This window comes from Salvia miltiorrhiza, chromosome 1, assembly GCF_028751815.1.
Source record: "Salvia miltiorrhiza cultivar Shanhuang (shh) chromosome 1, IMPLAD_Smil_shh, whole genome shotgun sequence".
NCBI lineage: Eukaryota > Viridiplantae > Streptophyta > Magnoliopsida > Lamiales > Lamiaceae > Salvia > Salvia miltiorrhiza.
Window position 1 is genome coordinate 29233721 of NC_080387.1, and position 22064 is coordinate 29255784.

A 22064-nucleotide genomic window follows, 5' to 3' on the forward strand; every position below is an offset into this window, starting at 1 on the left:
AAATACTAATTAACCTTGTCAAATAAGTGCCCTAAAAACCTAACGAATTAATGATTAACTACGTGAAAATTAAAATAAAAAAATAATTTTTTTATTAAATTAATATTTTAATGAATTGTCGATGGTGTTAATTTTTTAAAAATATAAAAAATAAATAAAAGAAAGTCGATCGATCCGTTAGGCTCATTTTTTAACAATCTCCGTGATTAATCAAGAGTTATTTTTGTGGCGTGAACTATAGCATGCATATAACTTCTGCTTCTAGAAGATCTTCAAATACATTCTATTCACATACTAATAGTAATTATTTTGGAGTGAGTTTGTGTATATACACACACATATGCATGAATATAAGATGAGTGCGAAATCCTATAAATAAAGACGAAAATAAATAAGTTGGATCAGATCTGGAAATAGTCAACTGGAAGACCCTCCAACCTCTTTCCATTTTCCACTCTTTCTGGTTGAAATTCTCAATGTCCCAAATATATTATATAAATATTTTATTCATCAACTTCTCCATCACTTTCTCTCTTCTGCGTGACTTCAACTCAATTAATTACTTAAATTCGATTCACATAATAAAAAATAAATTTATAGCATGCTCATTAATTTCTTCACGCTACAGTTTATAGATATATATGTATCTCAAGATCTCGAAAGTAGTCCATGACACCAGCATTAAGAAAATTAGTTATATATATTTATTTATTTATACACACACGCATATGATTATGAATATATTGCAAAAAAGTTGTGAAAACTAGAAAACTAGATTTCAATTTAGTATTTATAATTTTATCAATATGTGTATTATTAAGTTTGCGTTCAAAGTAATGGTATTAAATTGTGTTCGTGCAATAAATATTAATAAAATAAAAATATGATGCGACCGGTTACTTTTAATAAGCATAAGATATACATTTGTTTGCACAAATGTATACTTATGTAATAGTACAAGTTCTCATTAATAAAAGTTATAACACTCATCGTGAATAAATGTACCCCATACTTTATAAATATTAGTACAATATTTGATTGTAACAATAATTACTTTTTGTTACGACAATGATTACTTGATTAAATAGTTAAGAATATAAGTATTAATGAGTGAAAAATAACTACAAGTAAAAATTCTTATGAATAAAAGTAAATATTATATATTGTGAAAAAATGTAAACTTTCAAACTAGTCGCATAGTATGCGACCGGGTGTACCCAATAATTTGCGAAATATGAATAATGCATCAAAGCGTCGGCACTCGGCAGTCATATTCATATAACATACTAATGTTTTTTGTTGAAAATTAAGCAAAAATTCGTGGATGTATATGTAGAATTTCTTTTGTCTACTTCCACAACTATTAATATCAAGCACAATGAAAACACGCATATGTCGCCAATAATCCAAAGGAAATCATTATTAGTTGCTTCTATAAGTTTCTGTTTTACATACAACTAGTGTTTTACCCGTGCGATGCACAGGATTACATATGTTGTTAAAGTTTTATTGTAACATATTCTCGAAGACATTTTTGTATAATCTCTAAAATAAATGAGTTTTAAAAATATTTTATTATACAATTGTTATACCAATTATATTACTACTAAAATATATTTGAGACTATCATTTTTAATTACATAAAAATCAATGTAAAAATAATAATACATGAAAAGACAATTGGAAACTTCTCATCTTATTATTATAAATTTTGGAAAATTTCTTTATATACAACATTTGTAGTAGACGAACATTCTACTTTGTCTTCATTATATATCAAGATTTCAGACCCCTTCAACTTGTCTTCCATCATTGCAAAGTACAGTTTAACTACTTTGTGATAAACCACACCAATTACATCTACATATATAAATGCATACCAATAATGTAGATATATCAAAATGTTGAGTTTATAAAAATATGAATTTTGAGTTTATCAATTGAATATGCATGTATAAGGAAATAATGAAATAAACACATTACCAAATAGCATATTGTCATTGCAATGGAGGCCACTTCTTCAAAACTTTTAAAGTTAAATAGTTGGCGTGGAAAACCTTCTTCATAAATTTCAACTATATGACTACTATTAATAAATTTAATATAGTAGACATTTGTCGTTGTTCTATACTTTTTGTTGGAATCATGCATCACCAAATTTTTTTTTATGGCATAAACACTGTCTTCTTTCAAGATATGTTTGAACTTGAGGATCAACGTGCGATCAAGTGTAGCATGGATGTGGTCACCCTATATTAAAAAAAAATAACTAAATTAGAAAAACATAATAATGTTGCAAAAATGCTTAAATACATAATAGTTTAGTGAATAGAGAATTTTTACCTCACGATCATGAAAAATACACTCATAGCTGATAACATTGTTGGTGCTTTGAGATGAGCGGTTGTATGCACGCACAAGTCTCATTTTAATTGTAGATCTGGCATTATTTGGTTGCAAGTTTTTTACTATAGACCACATGGTCGGCATGCTTGTGATTAGAGAAATTATGAATATCAAAATGAGAAGGGAGTGTAAGTAAAATTTTAATACGAAAAGTTAGTTTATATAGGCCATGGGGATGCACATTTCATGGGAGATATTTATGAAACTTATATATTTAATATATTATATTAAATGAGATGCTTTGATAATGGAGTTGATTTTGGTTTGATATAATAAAAAGTTGCTGCATTTTTGGAGATATATAAGGAATGTTGTCAAATTACACATTTCACTCTATCACCCTCTCTCTCTCTCTCTCTCCCACAAATTTGACGCCATGCATACCTTGAAATAAGGCTTGTTCATTGTGTAGCTGTGAAGATCATACAAAAAATCCCATTGATCATGCATACCAATCCCTTTGTTTAGCGTGTAAATCAGTAAGAATTAATATGAGATATTGCTAGAGTTCGTAAATAAGTTTTTATTATCTTGAATTGAAAAACAATCTATAGTCAAAAATTGCGTGTAAATGAAAATTAATATTCACTTTTGCAAATGACTACAAGATCCCATGCAATTTATATGTATTTATATTATGAATTTTAAATATTAGATGTTTTTCACAAAAGATTTAATTGAAATTCATAATTTTTCACAAAACTATAAATTTATATTGGATATTTCAATATAAATTTATCTAAAAATATATAAATTCACAAGAAAAGGATATTTTTCAAAAAATATAAATTCTAAGTATAAATTCATAAATTTACTATTGGTGATTTTAAATTTTAAATATTGGATATTTAAATTCACACGGGTAAATTCACAATATATATATATATATATATATATATATATATATATATATATATTTCAAAATTTATATAAATTCACACTGAAAAATATTGGTGACTTTAAATTTTAAATATTGGATATTTATATAAATTTGTCTAAAAAAATATAAATTCACAAAAATAAAGGATATTTTTCACAAAACTATAAATTGCATGATATAAAAGAGCACTGTATAGATTGTAGCAAGTGGGCCCCGCAACTTATATATATCATCCTATGAATTAGTGAACTTTCTAAATATAAATCAACTTTCCAAAAATAGATTGAGTAAAAGAGCGGGAAATTTTTTTTGCTAGATGGACCAGCTTTTATATATGTATAGATTTACTAATTCTTGTCCTTTTAATTAATGTTTGCTATGATTATAATATATCTATAATTATTAATTTAATGTCAATAAGGTCTAATTCAAGTGGCAAAGTTAAGGCACTCAAAATCTCTCTTTTGTAAGAGGCGTTGATTTAATCCCTAATGACTTTATTTGATTATATATATATATACCTCATGTAATTAATTACTCCCTCCGTCCCATTAAAGTTGGCTACATTTCCATTTTGAGCGTCCCACTAAAGTTGGCCACTTTCTAAAAATGGCAAAAAATTAACTTAATTAAAGTCACTAATTAAGTTATTAAGAAAACCCTAATTTAACCTACTTAAATCTATTTTTCCATCATTTGCACCTAACCTAGCCGCCACTCTCTAACCTCTTCTTCTTTCTTCTTCTCCGGCGACGACACCGCCGCCGGCCGTCGGCTCCTGCCCCGCCCCCGACCTCTCTCGCCTCTGCTCTCCCTCTCTCTCTCGTTGTGTGCGCGCGCTCTCTGCTCTCCCTCTCTCTCCTCTGCGCCCCCGACCTCTCTCGCCTCTGCTCTCCCGCTCTCTCTCCGTCGGACGCTTCTCTCCTCTCTCTCGTCTGACCGCCGGCTTCCCCATCTGAATTTGTCGTCGTCTCCGGTGAGCAAGGCAACAATCGCTTACCTTAGGGTTCCGATTCACGCGATTTAGGGGTGGTTCGCCCAGATCTGAGGTGGCGCGACCCCATGGCCGAACCTTTCCCCTCTCTGAGGGTGGCGCGATTTGGGGGTGATTCGCCTAGATCGAGGTGAGGCTGATGAGAGGCGAAGTTGTGGAACTGGTGAATGGCGGTGGTGGCTATGCCATCGCCGATAAGTTCGAGAGGGTGGCGCGATTTGGGAGCTAGGGTTTTCAGGCGGCTGGTTTGAGGGTGGTGGTTGTTGGCTACGGTGGTGGTGGTTGTTCTCAGATTTGAGGGTGGTGCTCTTGAATCTGAGGGTGGTCGGAGGGGGTGGTGCTCCGGTCGCCGGCGGCGGCGGCGGTGAGTTGGCAGATTTGTGGTGGTTGTTGGCAGATTTTAATTAACTCAATAATTTTGATGGGCCCCACTCAATTAAAACATAACACTCAATTTCTTAATCTCCGTGCCGAAACGAATGTTGCCAACTTTAGCGGGACGGAGGGAGTATAAAACAAAAGGATAATTATTAATTTAATAATTCATGATGTTGGGGAAAATGACAGCCACAAATTAAATCATGAAAAGTATTGATGCAGAACTGATTTTCCACTTCGGTTGTCAAACACTGTTTCTGATTGTATTGATTGATGATTATTTGATTAGTAAAAAAACTAAGGTCTAAGGGTGTTGTTTTAAATTTAACCTAAACAATGTTCATACTTCTTTCATGCCCTTGCATAGTTGCATACACTCCTTTTGAGCAACTACTAATATACTACTATTGCAACAAAAAAGTTGAGATTAAAAATAAAAAATAAATCAGCATCTAAGAATTCATATAGAATTGTCAAAAACACGTGGCTGAATATGATAGGTTGAATCCAGGTATTGACTTTAAAGAGCAGCGTGGACTTGTGAAAAGCAAGTGTCCCTTCAGCTAATTCTCTTACTCGCTTTTCCAATTATTAAATTTAATTTAACCGCCTAACTATATATAAAAATCGCTCATAGTTTTTGGGGCGAGTTCGCATTATTTAATATTTGAGTGATTTAGGGATCGTTGCATTAAATTTAACTAAACATAGAATCATTAATTGTTTAATTATAATATGAATGCCTTGAAATTTGTTTCGATTCGATCTGTTTGACCGAGGTTCCAATTCTTTTATATGGAATCTCGTCTAATTTATAAATCACATCTCAATAAAATTGTTTTATTGAATCTTCAAAGTATTTAATATGAAAATAAATAATGGTGACCATTTGGACCCAAATGTACCCATTTCTCGAATTAAAGCTAATAATATTTTATTGATTTATACTATTCTTTATTTTCTATATAGTATTATTTAAGTAGTAAACATTTGGAAGATATGTGAATTTGTTGTGTGGAATGTTATGCATTTTTATAATAATAATAATAAAATATTTTTTTTGAAAAAACTAAAAAAAATTGCCGGCAACGGCAAAAATACCATATTTGTAAAAAATGAAATACATTTTTTTTGTAAAATTTAATGCATGTGAAACTTTATGCATTTTTGTGTGAAATTATATGCATGTAAAACATGTCTGTTTTGAAATAATCTAAAACAAATTAATTTTTTTAATATTCAAAAAATATATTTCGATTTTACCCTTGTGCGGATTTTGTCTTTGAAGGCCTTGAAAGCTCCTTGCCACGTGTCACAATCTTGATGCGTCACTTGTCCAAAATGTGTGGTCCAGATTTGGTCATACGTCACTACCTAAGAACATGGGAATTACATGATCATATTCCTATTTATATATATAGGGGTGGGCTAAAATAAAAATAACTCTTAGAATATAAAATAGGAACCATTTTCAGCCCTTAGATCATCAAGATCTACGGTTGATTCATCACCTTATTGGATGAATTCTTGGTCCTGAGTTCGAATCCCATAGGTAGCAAAAAAAATATTTTTCGCAATTCATAGCTTTATACAACGAATTCATACGTGTTCTACATAAAATTCATACATTTTTGTTAGTTTGTATTTTTTATTTTAAGAGCTGTTTTTACGGTAGCATGGAGTGCTCCAATGAGATCCCCTATTTTTAGTGAGATCTTTCACGATCTTGTGCATTTCTTTTATCAACCATATTGCTAATATTGTATCTAAAGGGCGAATTTTTTTCTCAGGGTTCGAATCCTGGAGGGAGCGAAATATTTTAAATTTCGTTATTCATTAGTATATATTGTCTTGTTCATCAGTATATATGTCTTATTCATTGAAAAATAAGGGTCTCATTGAAGCGCACCCATATATATATATATATATAGGGGAAGGCTAAAATAAGAACGCTTCTTAAAATATAAATTAGTAACCATTTTCAGCCCTTAGATCATCAAGATCTACGGTTGATTCATCACCTTGTTGGATAAATTCATGGTCCTGAGTTCGAATCCTAAAGGTAGCAAAAAATTATTTTTCGCAATTCATGCCTTTATACAGTTTATTCATGCGTGTTATACATAAAATTCATGCATTTTTGTTGGTTCGTAATTCTTAAAATAAGGGTGGCTTATTGAATAACCGCCCCCTATATATATATATATAATTAATTATACTGGACTGATTTAAATATTCGTGAAGCGTTCGATAATTAATTAATACCTATTGTTATCTTGCTTAATTAATTGGGTTTCGTTAAAACTCATTAAATCGGGCATGAACAAGCCCTACTAGCTACTACTTAATTACTTGAATTCAAACTTTTTTTTTCAAAAGCAGTAATGAATTTGCAGCTATGAAATCAAAGGTTGGGATAATAACAATGAAAGAAAAAGAAAAAAAAATTATAGACCAAAGAGTTGAATTAGACTTTAATTTCCTCATACTTGACCTCCTAACCTACCCTCTAATAGACTAATACATGTGTATCGCAGTAGGTTGGTGGACTCCAATGAGCCCTTCTAATTGCATATTTATATCTTCAATTTTTATCCCCAAAACAAATTACCTAATCAGAAGCAAGCAAAAAAAAATTAAAAAAAAATTAAAAATATATAGAGAGAAACTGAAAAATAATTATATATGATTATTACCTACATACCAAGTCATCTTTTTCGGCATCTTATATTCATCAAAATTGCGGACTTTTCTTGGGATTTTTTTTCTTAATTGTGATTAGTTAGAAATTATTGGTTTCAATTCAGTAATATAATTTGTCAATATACGTTGAAGGGATGAAATCAGCGACTCATGGTTGTATCGAAACTAACGGATTTTCTTTTTATGAAAAAGGGAGGAGCAACAAAAATTTCTCTTTTTGAATTCCTTTTTTTCTTCTTCATTTTTACAAAGAAAAATTTTATTATTTTTCATTCTTTATTTTCACAAAAAAGAATCATATTATCACATAGAGTGAAAAAGAAGAAATATTTTTGTTTTTAAATTCTCTTTTCTAAAAATTGAGGGAAAAGAAAAAATGATTTAAAGGGATAAATTTTTGTGATAATAATAGAGTTGGTGCTTGTTTGGTTCAAATAAGTGGGGGATGAGGGGTGGGGGGGGGGGGGGGGGGATGATAACAATAACTGTTACTACTACCTTTTATTGAATGCTTGGTTCAACAATGCAAATGAATCACTACTAAGAAATTTTCTTTCTTTTGAGCAGTAACAAATTGGGTGATTGGATTATCCACAAATAAGGGTAATGGTTAACTCATTATTCAAACCAAACAACAAGTATGGAATTCAATTAATTGAATTCATTTCCAAGCTTCCAAAAAGTCTAACCAAACATGGGTTTAGAGACAAATGATTGAGTATTTTTATTTTCAAATATTAATATATTTCCAATCTCGTCCTTTCAATTAAATATGAATCAAGTAAAACTTACTCAAATGATAAATCAAGGGCCTTGGAATATTCTAAAATTTCAATTCATCTTAATAAATAGGGAATTTTAAACGGTGATTGATCAGTATAAAGACTGTTGTGTCTGCGTTGGGGGCGATTTTAATTCGGTGAGGACGATCTCGGAAAGGGAGGGGCGGGGAGTCTATTCTTCGCCTAGAGATCTCCAGATTTTTGACAACTTTGTCAGAGGAAATGTATTGGAGGAGATTCGTCTTAACGGTAGAAAATTTACATGGTATCAGCCTCAAGGTTTTTGTAAGTCCAAACTTGACAGATTTCTCATCAACGAGAAGTGGCGGCTGATGTGGCCGAATACTAAAGCTAGAGGCCTCCCTAGATCGGTTTTGGATCACTGCCCAATCATGTTGGATACTAAAGTGGTTGATTGGGGTCCGAAACCCTTCCGCTTTATCAACGCTTGGCTTAATCACCCGGATTTCGAGAAGATTGTTTCAGAGTCGTGGCAAAGGGGAGGCCTGTCGGGATGGAGCTGCTTCGTTTTCAAGGAGAAGCTTAAGAGATTGAAGGAAGATCTCAAAAGATGGAACAAATCAGGCTTTGGATTGATCGAGGAGAACATCAACAACCTCAAATCTGATATCCTTAAGTGGGATATCATTGATGATACCTTGGGTCTGGAAGATGACGAAGTGGCAAAAAGGAATGAGTCGATGGCCAATCTTTTCCTCCAACTGAAAAACAGAGATTGTCTTTTATCCCAAAAAGCAAGAGCTCGATGGTTGAAGGACGGAGATCTTAATAGTGGTTTCTTCCATAGGATTATCAATGGCCGAAGGAGTAAAAACGAGCTTGCTGGTCTTCTGGTGAATGGGAGATGGATCGAAGAACCGGAGGAGGTAAAGCAAGAAGTTAGAACTATTTTTCAGTCTCAATTTTCCAGCGAACGAGGGGTCAGGCCCATTCTTCCGGATGACCTTTTCCAGAAAAAAATCCCACAAGAAACGCGAGAATGGCTTGATTCTCCTTTTTCAGAAATAGAGATTAAGGAAGCTGTCTGGGGATGTGCAGGGGATAAAAGCCCGGGGCCCGATGGTTTTAATTTTCTCTTCATGAAGAAATGTTGGAGTATCATCAAACGAGACTTGTGCGATGTTCTGAAGGATTTTCACTCCAACGGCAAATTGGCGAGAGGTTGTAAACCTTCTTTTATCATGTTAATCCCAAAGAAAGAGGCGGCTGCTGAGATGAAAGACTACATACCTATTTCCCTTATCAATTGTCTCTACAAGGTGATCGCTAAAGTGTTGGCTTCGAGAATCAAACAGGTTATGCACTTTATCATCTCTGATTGTCAGAGTGTTTTTGTGGAGGGAAGGTTCATCCTTGATAGTGTTATTGTGTTGAATGAGATTATCGAGGATGCTAGGAAAAGGAATATTGGGGTTTCTCTGATTAAAGTGGACTTCGCAAAGGCTTATGATACTATCGATTGGTCATTCCTAGATTTTATGCTGGAGAAGATGAACTTCAGCCCCAAATGGCGCCAATGGATCTCGGGCTGCCTGACTTCTGCAACTGCCAATGTGTTGGTTAACGGCAGCCCGTCGGGTGAGTTTCTTCTTCAGCGCGGTCTTAGACAAGGCGACCCCATTTCGCCCTTCCTCTTCCTTATCGTCGCTGAAGGTCTGAACCTCCTTATAGAAAGAGCAATCCACAAGAATCTGCTGGAGCCGGTTAAGATCGGAAATTCAGGATGCCAAATCTCCCACCTGCAATATGCCGACGACACGATGTTTGTGGCTCCGGCCAAGAAAGAAAATATATGGGCGTTTAAATGTATTCTCAAACTTTTCGCTTTGATTTCAGGTCTCAAGGTTAACTTCGATAAAAGTACCCTCTTTGGAGTTCGGACTGAATTGGCTGCTGTCAAAGAAATGGCGGATCAACTAAACTGCACAGCAGGGGTCCTTCCGACTAATTATCTGGGGATACAGATTGGAACTCGACTGACACGGGTGGCAGATTCTAAGTATATCGTCGACAAAATCAAGAATAGAATTTCAAAATGGAAGAACCGAAAGATTTCTTTGGCCGGCCGGATTACTCTGATACGCTCAGTACTCTCTTCGATCCCAATCTATCAGCTATCTTATCTTTTACTCCCCAAGAGTATTTTGACTGAGATCCGGGTTATGGTGGGTAACTTTCTTTGGGGAGGAGGTACACAACAGAGGAAGATCCATTGGTTTAAATGGGAGAATCTCTGTGCTGAGAAGGATAAAGGTGGGCTGGGAATCAAAGACATGGAGAAATTCAATAAGGCCTTGATGGCTAAGTGGATTTGGCGTTTCCTCACCGAAAAAGAGACCCTTTGGGCTCTGGTGGTCAGGGCAGTCAAGGGTGATATTGATTGGGATAAAGATGGGATTACCTTGAAAGGGGGAAGGGTTTCGGCTTCTTGTTGGTGGAATAAAGTGTTGAGTCTGAGCAAGGGGGAAAGTGGTAGATGGTTCATGGAAAATCTGGAATTTCAGTTAGGAGAGGGTGAGTCAACATCTTTTTGGAATCATCACTGGACAGGGAGTACGACACTTGCCGACCGATTCCCAAGACTTTTCCGACTCAGCGACAACCCTGGGGGCAGCATTAAAAGTATGGGAACATGGAACGATGGAGTCTGGGAATGGAATCTTGAGTGGAGAAGAATCCTGCTTGATAGAGAGAAAGTCCAAGTTTCTACCCTCCTGTCTTTTATCAACAATTTCAAGTTGGTGATGGGGAAACCGGATGGCTGGAAATGGAAACTTTCGCCGGATGGTTGTTTCACTGTTAAGTCGGCATTCAAGGCAATATGCGATGGGGTTTGTGCCCCCCAACAGAAGAATCCTGCCTTTTCTTACATCTGGAATGCCCCGGCTACACACAAGGCTAAAGTGACTGCTTGGAGGATGATGTGTGGAAGAATGGCGACGATCGACAATCTCTTGAAGAGGCAGGTACCTATACCGAACTCCGAGACTGCTTGTAAACTCTGTTACCTAGAGGATGAAGACACAGAGCATCTCTTTTTCTCTTGCCAAAAGTACACTGAAATCTGGTATATGCTCCTCTCCTGGCTCGGTGTCCAGTCGGCTCTTCCTTCTTCTAGAATTGCCCATTTCCTTGCTTTTATTAATCTCGGGCGTAAGAAGGATGTCAGATTCCTTTCCGGTGCTTGGATCTGTGTGGTTTGGTGTATATGGAAACAAAGGAATAGATGCACTTTTGACCAGGGGTGTTGGATCAAAGAAAAAATTGTTGCAGAAATCAAATCTCGCCTGTAGGGATGGCAGAAGACTTTCCAAATGGGCTCACTTCCTTCTGATTTCAGATCTTGGTTTGAAGCAGTTAGCTTTGTGGACTGATCTCGTTACTCTTCTTTTATTGTTTTTCTCCTTCGTCTTGTGACGACTGCTCTTCTTTCCCCCCGTTCTGATGTTCTTCTTTTGGTACCTCTGGTACCTTTCGATCTCTCAATAAATTTTTCCTTATAAAAAAAATATTAATTAATATTTTTATCGATTAAGATTAATCCTAAAAAATACATTTATTATAATTTCAGATGTTACCATAAAAATGACAAATGGTCAACGCAAAGATTGCATTGAACAACTATAACATGTATTTATGTAATCTCCCTAACCAATTATTAAGCTTTTAAAAGATTGATTAGTCAAAACAATTTGATCAATTGATTTATTTTCTAAATGAATATACGACAAAAATTAAAGATTTCTCGCTTTTATTGGACTGATAACATTCCAATCAACATTCTGAATATATACACTTATTTGGTATCCATATCCATGTTTGAAAATAAACTGATCAATAAAAATAAAATAAGTAATACAATGAATAATAATGCATAGTTACTGTATCGTTAAGATTAATTATCACAAGAGTCAGGTGAAGTTATTTTCAAAGAGGAATAGTAAAATAAGAAAGGATATTTATTTTATCTCGAACCCTCTTGATTAATAATCTGAAATACTAAATGCATAAATAACACTAATTATTATGTAACTATCTAGGCTTATAAAACCTACCAAACATGAATAAATATCGAATAACATCTAACAATAAGCAATACAAGAGAAAATCTAAAGGTTTAATTATAAGAAAATAAAAAATCTGTACCGATCTTAGTCATAGGCCATCACAAAATTTCTATGTAATAATGACACTAGGGTTGGAATTTTCTTTCTTTACTAATAGAGGCTTCGGGATTTAGCTTTAGGTTGAATTTATTTTAAGAGGATAATTACGCTATGAACTTTATCTTATTTCATAATATCAAATCGAAGAATGAATCTACACACTAAAATTCAGTTAGTATTTTGGTTTCAAAATAAAGTTATTTATATTTTTGGGGTTATTTGTAATTTGACGTTGAAAAGGATTTAGAACTGCAAATAGTCCTTAATTAGATCTATTGTAAGAGAGGCCCATAATAATGCTAAGTTGAAAAATGCGGTAAAGCCTTTTGTTAGCTTTGGCCAAAGACCTAACTCACCTCTACCACCTAATTAAGTCACCTTAATTTTAGATTTTATATGAAATTAGATAGCTACAACACGTGTGCTTATATGTGTGCATACATATATTAATTTCGATATATCCAATTTGGGCATGTCAAATTCGATTTACCAACGACATGGTATCGTGATTATTGTTTATTAATTTTTGCATCACTTTATGTTTCTATGTAGCACAATATTGGTATAAGGTTCATGGTGTGGGCCTAATCTAAGTATAAATGAAAATGTATTACTAATTCAACAGTTTATCATTTCACTAAAAAATGATTATATATTCCGCGAAATTATAATATATATTTTTACCAATAATTAACTTTAATAGGATTTTTATTCATTCATCACAATATAAGCATATTAATTATAAATTGTTTCCCAAACCAAATAATTTTATAATAACTTACAAGTTTAGCCCATATTTGGTTGGACTTTTTTGGAGTTTAGAAAAAGATTCAATTAATTGAATTCATTACTATTTGTTTAATTTGGGTATTGAAATAATCATTATCCTTACTAATCCACTCACCAAATTTGTTACCTTTCAAAATAGAGGAGAAATAAAAGAAAGAAAAAGTGTTCAGATATATCTCAAGTAGCAAGGCATTTACTTTTTCAAATGAAAAAGTTTATCAATATTAGAATTTTGCCCAAAATACCGCTAAATACCTTGACTAATATCTTTTTTCGCATTTGCATCAATTTAAAACTGAGTTAATTACTCTTAAATACATAAAGTTTCACCAAATTTTAGAATTACACACTACCTTTAAAATTTGCTTCATAATACATCACCTTTCCATAATTTCTGATTTTTCTAATAATTAATTTTCCCAATCATAAAATTGACGTGGCCACCGGAATAGCCGCGTGAATATACCGAACGATGAGGAAAAACGATGTTGTCCTTCCTAGATTCAAACGACGTCATTTAAAAAAAATGACCTTAAAAAGAAAGATTTGGAACAGAAAATACTAGACGAGACGAGAGAGAAGAGTTGGAGAAATTAAGGATTCAACATATTTGGGGAAAAACACTATGAATAAGGTTAGATTTTCATAAAATGTCGTCGTTTACATTAAGTAAGGATGACGTCGTTTTATTTTGTCGTCCGACATGTCCACGTGGCCACGTCAATTTCGCGATTGGGCAAATCAACTGTCGTGGGAAAAAACATAAAGTAATGAAAGGTGACGTAATTTGAAGCAAATTTTGAAGGTGGTGTGTAATTCCAGAAATTGGTGAAACTTGGTGTATTTAGGAGCAATTAACCCTTTAAAATATTCTGTCATAATATACCTCAAGTCCTCAATTATGTTATTAAGCGATTTTTGCATTCTCCAATAAATTACTCCCAAATTGAAACTAACTTGGCAGCCGAAAAAGTTGATGTGACACCATCACTCGAATACCAAACGACAACATTTTCATTAATAATAAAACGTCGTCGTTTTATATATTATAATTTAAAGTGTTTGGTTGTAATTCAATATGCCCATAATAGATTATTAGGGTTATTATGCCCTTAATTTATCTTAATTAGGGTTCTTTAAAATAAAACGCATGCAGCTGAGAATTGCACCCTACCCTCATCATTAATAAAATTGACACGTGAATATATTAGTTCGTAGGATGCAAAAATCTCTTAATAACATAATAGAGGTATATTGTGACAAAAAAAAAAATTTTAATTGATGCAAAATGTGGAAAATATATTAGTTGGGGTATTTAGCGGCATTTAGGCCTAAAAATTTTAAAGAGTTAATATACTATTGTAGCCCATTTCATATAGCATAAAAAAATTATCCATAAAGATAAAAAAAACTGAAAATATCAATCTCTTACTCCCTCCGTCCCATTACAAATGTCTCATTACTTTTGGGCACGGAGATTAAGAAATGTTTAAAAAATATATAAAGTGGGTTGGTGAAAATTATTTAAATATTAAGCATATAGAGAGAATATATTGCCAAAAAGGAATGAGACATTTGTAATGAGACATCTCATTATTGAAAGTGAGACATTTGTAATGGGACGAAGGGAGTATAACGTAAATTTATTAATTCATCCTTACTATTAAAAAATAAAGAATAAAATAAATATAAAGTAAAATGAACAAAAAAAATACTTATTTAGATAAAAATGAACAACAATAATAATAATCAAAGCTTTAAAAAGACTTTGATTCCAAATATACTTCAAACGAAAGTGTTTTATTCGAAATATTATTTTAGAATTTTTCTCTATCAAAATCGTGAATTGAATATATTTAATTTGAATCAAATAGTGTGAAGTCGAATCGAATAGTAGGAATTTTCTAATCGAATATTCGATTTATATTTTTTAAAATACACTTGTAAAAAAATGAAACAAATATTTGATTCGGTTCGAATATTCGCGAATTAATGTATGAACCGAATACGAATATTAAATCAGATTTGAAAGATATTCGAATACCAATTCAAATATGTAATTATTTTTACGAATATGAATCAAATCCAATACATCCCTTTGCCGCCAACCCTCTCCCCTTCCTCGTCGCTGCCCGCCAACATTACATCGCCACAATTGCATCCCCTTCCCTCTCTCGCCCTTATTTCTCTTCCCCCCAGTACTCTTTCTCTCTCTCCTTTACTCCCTTGCCATCTCGACCTTTGAACAATTATTGAATACTTTTACAATGTTATACGATTTTTAAAATTTCGTGTATCACAATATATTTTACATTGCTATACACTTTTTTGCAAAAAGTATGTAAAGATAGTAAAAGTGTGTAATTGCAAGAAAGTGTGACAGTGCAAAAATGCACTATTACACATTTTTTGCAACTATTACACGATTATGCAAAATCGTGTAAACTAAAAAAAATGTATAACAATGTATTTTACACTATTACACACTACATGAGTATTTTGGTCAAAAATATTACTATTTTTACAATTTTATCCACATGACTAGAATTTCCTTTTATTAGTATAATTTAAGCTAGATTAGGGTGCTTCCTCAATTTTAAATTCTATTTTCATTTCACGTTAATTGAAGGAAATGTATAGATATAACTAGTATTACACAGATCATTAACACACATTTACACAAAACGTGGAAATGGGTAAATAATTTCTGATCATTCATATTATAAAACTTCATTCTGAAGCAGAGGAGCTGCTGATGGGGTTATAAAGAAAGATAGAAAGAAAAAACTCGTGAAATGATAAATAAATGAAGAGAAATGTAGAAACTGGAGATGATTCTCTTTTTGCCCGAACAAAAGAAACAATATATCAATTGTTCAAAATATTTCCCCTATTTTTGCAAAAGGCAAACACTGTTAAGACCCAGAGCTTCATAAAAACCTATTTCTATTCTCTTCACTAATTTTTTTTTTTACCTTATGAAAAACTCTAATCCCCACCGAAGGGCAACGGTCACTAGAAGTAATCATCAGGATGTACCATCAGTAAATTATTCCTATCCCACTTCCACGAAACACCAAAACTATCGAAGCGTTCTACTTCGTGCAAACACGTGATTGGTCGCCAGCACAGTATTTTTTCCACAATCGAAAACAAGAAACAAAAGGGCCTCCACAAAACAAGGATCTCAGTAGAAATCAGCACCTCAAGATTCCAGCTTAGCATCAGAAGAACTCAATCCAGCAGAAATGCCCCCAATATGCGAGTCAAACGGAAAGATTTTTGGCGGTGCCTCTTTCAAGATTTTGAGGGACGGCTTTGAATTAATATACTGCTCAGCATAGAAGTAACAATTATTTCAATAACAGATACTAGTAATACAGCAAAAAAGAAGAAATCAGTATAAATGGAGGATGAGGCATAGTGTACCTTAGTAACATCCTTCAAGAAAGCATTGATTTCGTCTTCAGTAAGACCACCCTCATCACCCTCGGCATTTTCCTCCCATCCCATAGAACGTAAGAATGCAGCCTCTTCCTCCTCTGAGAATATAACATCCAAGCTAGGATGCTTCTTTCCGTTGCTAATATGCTTCTGCACATCACAAGCATCACCATTTTCCTTTCTGTCACTTCTGATCTCAGATAAATTGTCCCCACCCAACCTTACACCAACGGAAGTTTCGCCAGCCTGAGAAGTATTAGCACACATAACCTCCATCTCAGACTTATCTGAAGAGGATGGTGAAATTGCAGTGGTAATCTCCAGGAGGGATGAGGAGCTTGCTGTTGGCAGATCAGCGATAGAAGAAGAATTCTCCATAGATTTCTTCCTCACTGAGTTGAAAAATTCATTGCGGCTCTTAGCTTGGGATGTGTGTCTTTTCTCCAGTAGAGTGAATACAGGCTTGCGGTCATGGACTGGGTTGTTTGTTGGTCCCCTAGTTGCTGTGGATCCAGAAACAGATGGAGCAGCAAATGTAGAACTCACAAGTTTGCTACTGCTTGTCGGGCTCAAGCTATCCTTCATAGCAGGAGCAGTACCATTCTTTTCCCGCACTAACTTGAGAACATGGAGCTTCCCCACATTTGATGCTTTTGAAACATCACCTTTCAGAGGCCCAACCACCTTATTTTTCTGTTTATCTGAAGAACTGAAGACCTGCGCCATATAACAGCATAGTTATGCCCCGGTAGAAAGTAATCTACCAAATACAATTAACATCAATAACCAGGAAGTAATTGTGTTTACGCAACTCATTTTTAATGGAAGTAAGCCTTGTAGAAAACAAACTTTTGCAATTCGGCTCAAATCATGGAATATACTCGACAAGTATGGTGGCAAAAGATACAATGGACAGTGGCCAATTCACCCTACCAAAAATAATAGTCTCTATATTAGGGGCCCAAACAATTAATACAAATATTCTCGCCAGTCTCCAACAAAAATAATAGTCTCTATATCGGACATTCTCTCTTTTAGAATATGCAATTTCAAACCGTCACATCATTAGCCACTCAGACCAAATACTTCGATAAGATAAAGATTCAAAACTAAATAAATAAAAGTGGTCATGAAGACATGAAACCATTCTCTCCATTAAAAAATATCAATAATTCCATAATGCAGGCATCTTCTGCATTCTGCATCACTTATGGCCTAAGACAGACATCTTCAGTATCCTCCATCATAATTAGCTTGGAAAAACTAAGATAGTCTCACTTTTTTTTGTTCAGAGTTAAGGGGGTAATAGTCAAATTTGCGATCAAATCCAGTCACTCATCCTTGTGTATTTTTTATTCTATAAAGCTTGGAACATAATGGTATCCCGTGAGACCACAGATTTACAAATATCTTCATTAAATATAAATTCAAATCGGCAGGAATATCCGGTGAATGCAGATTCAATCCACTATATGGGGGCGTTTGGTTTAGTGGATGAGATAGATAGGATTGATAAGATTGATAGGATTGGAATTTGGAGGAGTGATTAAATAATCCACCCAACTATGGGGTGATAAATAATCACTCAATTGCATGATTAGATGTGGGCCGAATTATCAATCACGGGTCCAATCATGCAAACTAAACACTTAATTAAGGTGGATTATTTTATCAATCATGCCTTATCACTCAAACCAAACACCTCCTATGATGACAATGCATAGACGCATGAAAGCATGATCAAAATTACAAAGAAGTCAATTAACATGAAAGAGAAAATAATAATAATAATAATAATAATAATAATAATAATAATAATAATAATAATAATAATAATAATAATAATAATAATAATAATAATTAAGCAAAATCTAATGCTATTTTCTCTTGTCAACTGTTTTTTCTCATCAAGATTATAGATGTGCATATATTGTATGCCACAAAACAAATTGTTCACCTAGTATAAAACAAAAGAGATGCTCTCAAAAATCAATATGGTTATTGGGATGCCCCTCTATGTATTATTCCATCATTCTCAAATTATAATATCTCAACTATCAGCCTCTCCACAGACAACAATTGCTAGTCACTGCTATACCTTGATCTTCTTCATTAAAATACCAATTTGGCTCATTGGACGAAACCAAAAGAGAGAAAGTACAAGCATAATACTGAAAAGAGAACATCACACGTATGCATACCACAAGGTCATACTTTAATTATGGTTTATTCAATGGGTAAAATCACGCAGGTAAGATTAATTGCATCAGGAGCCTCTGTCATGAAGATCTGACTTTGATTCTGGCACATCCTGAACAAGAATTTTTCCACATTATTCTATTGATTTCACCCAACTTCAGAAAAGAAAGCCAGTGATATTGAACTGATAAACAGAAACACTCTTCCAAACTCATCATTTAACAATTCTACAAAGCACATTTAAAATCAAAGGCATATCATGTCTTAAAAGTCTCACCAAAGTTTTAGGCGTAGACGGCGTCACAGGAATTAATTGCCTAGATTGTTTGATAGCCAGTTCTTCAAGTCTCTGAGTTCCCACAGATAGCTGCAAAAAATAACATTTGAGTATCATCCTATGAGCAAACATATATATACTCTCTCTAATATAAAGACAATGGACCCACCGATGGAGTAGTTTGACCACGATTAGGAGCCTGGGCTACTGCTTCTGCCATATTGAGACTGGTGCTTGAACCCAAAGCCACATTTACAGAACTTGTTGTACCTGCCTGCTGCGGGGGAGAGATGCCATTACTATTGCTTCCAACTAAAACAGGAACCTCTGCCAAAGCCGAAGTCCATTTTTCGCCACTGACAATAGTTGAGGAGCCTAAAGGTAAGCCCTGAATAGCAGAACTCAAACCAGGAGATGGGACTCTTCCAACCTCAGGAATAACTGTTCTTTCTTCAGATCCCAATGATGGGAAATCTTTTTCAAGAAATGTTTTCTTCACTCCACCAATGGAACTGCTCTTAATAAGTAAATCATTGGCTTTAGTTCCAATGGTAGTGCTCAAATCAGTTACAACTTTCTTGTGCCGTGTGTCTACATTGTTTCCAGAAACCATTGAATGAGAACGCCTGAACCCATCCCTCTCAGATTTACCTAACGAGACGGCTCCTGATCCATCTGATGAGTCCCGCCATCGACGGTCTCCCATAATTGATTTTTCCCTATCACGAGAATCATATGTATTCCTCTCCCTCTCCCAATCCCTATCATGTTGCTTGCCAAAACTATTGTGAGACCTCAGATGACCAGAACCATTACTACTAGAACTTCGGCGGAAATATAAAGAGGTGGTTCTGTCAGAACTAAAAGATCGTCCAAAATCATTACCATTACTATTCACAAATGACTTATTTCTTGCAAGCTTCAATGAAGTTTGATCATCTAAACAACAAAAACATCATCAGAAACTCAAAAAATACAGAAGACTGCAAATGTTTGATAAAATAGATTGGTTTAAGAACGTGAGTTTACCTGAATTTGATACAGAGTTGCCACCATTCAGACTTCCAGCATTTTTCAACCATTCTGGTACTAATGTGGGCTCACTTCTTTCCATAACTGGCACTAAACATTATCTTGTATGAAACAATAAATGAAGAGAAACCCGACTCTCTTTTTTTAAGTTGAGGACTATGCATCCATTTTCGCACCCACTGCTAATGTGGTACTAATTATTGCCACGTTTCAACTCCCAGACAAAATCAAATGTCCATTGTCACAAAAGTTAAGACTAAACTCTATAATGATAATACCCTTCACCATAAACCCCTTTTCGTTAATCTCCACCTGACCACCCTAATGGCCTTCTCCAGTACTCATCAGCAAGAATTCCAACAAGGAATTCAAATGTATCTAGTCCTCAAGGACACAGGTACTCAAATAAATCTGAAATGCGCAATACATACAACACTAGCTTTTCTTTATCCAATATATACAATATACCAGGTCAATCAAGAACTCTCCCACTCAATCAGTCAGAAAAAAAACAAATTTATACACCTCTCCACAGCAGAAAAGGCTTCGGTAACAGCTTTTAAAGGCCTTGGCACTCAAAAAATTCAAGCCAACTGCCAACAACACCCAAGTATCACAACAGCAAGTAAATTAACAAAGCCCACTAAATTTCACCCCCCTCTGCGCACATATAACCCGAAAACAGAACAATCCCTCGGAAAGAATGTGAATAGAAGCATAGATAACCAAACCCTATACCCTAAAATCCATCCAACAATTGAAGCCCAAAAATCCCTAGGGTTTGAGCAGTCCAGCAACACCCAAAATCCCCAAAAAGTCAGAAACAGTCCTTATATATATATCAATGACTAAACGAATAGACTGAGCCCGATTTTTCTGAATTGCAATTGAGAAACTAGAAATCTATACCCTCGGTAGTCGCCTTTTAGAGGGAAGAAAACCCTACTCCTCTGCTCTCGCCGCCGCCTGAGTCGTTTTATGTCGTTTCAGAGTCAGCAAGCAAATATGTTAATCGGTGAAATTTTTTTGCTAGAGAAGAAAACAAGTAACGCCTAATTTCTCCCTCTTATGCTAAACTGCGCAGCAAAGTGTGATGGATGAGCAGAGATTAAATCTGTGAAAAGTTGACGAGAGAGATTTTTGTATGTATATATGCGTTGGTATTTTGAGGAAGTTTGTGTTTCTCTCCGTCTGAGTTTTAATAGCTTTGCTAAATGCGAAGAAAGTCAGTTGTATAGCCTTATTTTCTTTATCTTTTCCGACATGGTTTTTTTTTTCTTATTTCTTTCTTTTCAAAAGATTATGTGATATTTATCACACTGGTCAACCTTCCTCAAATAAATACTTGTATTTGTTTTTATATTACTATCTTATTGTATTTGAATATATTAGGATACGTCAAAAGAAAATTTATACAATCAACGTATATTGAGATATGAACACTTGTTAATAAATCGTCTCAAGTGAGACTTCGATCATCAATGTCACCATATTTTGCCCTTGACACTAGAAAAATATCTTATGTTTATGTTTATGATAACATATTAAATTTTACGATTAAAATTAATAGTTTGAGGTTCGAACCGGTAAGTATAATATTCGATTTTTTAGATTAAATTACAGTTAAATAATATTGATATAATAGTTGAGATATGTGAAAATATCACATAATAAATAGAGATAAATTCATTATTTAGTTAATATTGATATAATAGTTGAGATAGGTGGCAATATCGCAGAGATAAATTCATTGTTGTATGAATATTAATTTGTGTATGTATTGAGAATAAAATAATAAAATGTAATAATGAGGTATAGTATAAAGATAGGAAATTGGCACTGTATAATATAAATATAGGAAATTGGGGCTGGTTTAATTCTGGACAACTACACTAGTCCTAACTTGTATCTATAGCCAACCTATACATAAACAAATTTGTATAATTTCATGGTATTTTTTAATCGAATGGCTTTGAAATTACCAACAACACTC

At 34.0% G+C, this 22064-nt stretch overlaps 1 protein-coding gene across 1 annotated transcript; it reads right to left on the minus strand.

Moving 5' to 3' along the window:
* Positions 1-15895: 15895 nt before the first annotated feature.
* LOC131018690 (uncharacterized) lies at positions 15896-21317 on the minus strand. Its single transcript, XM_057947406.1, has 5 exons — positions 20069-21317; positions 19209-19978; positions 19040-19129; positions 16549-17280; positions 15896-16450 (listed from the first exon to the last, which is right to left on the minus strand). The coding sequence occupies exons 1-5, from the start codon at positions 20151-20153 to the stop codon at positions 16325-16327; spliced, it is 1803 nt and encodes a 600-aa protein (XP_057803389.1). The 5' UTR covers positions 20154-21317; the 3' UTR covers positions 15896-16324.
* Between the last annotated feature and the right edge of the window lie 747 nt (positions 21318-22064).

Excerpts from the sequence above, each read along its gene's own strand:
- LOC131018690 (XM_057947406.1), bottom strand. The coding sequence starts at position 20,153 with ATGGAAAGAAGTGAGCCCACATTAGTACCAGAATGGTTGAAAAATGCT. Across the intron at positions 19,130-19,208 it reads GTGGTCAAACTACTCCATCG|CTATCTGTGGGAACTCAGAG; the intron begins GTGGGTCCATTG and ends TATTTTTTGCAG. Across the intron at positions 17,281-19,039 it reads CGTCTACGCCTAAAACTTTG|GTCTTCAGTTCTTCAGATAA; the intron begins GTGAGACTTTTA and ends TATATGGCGCAG.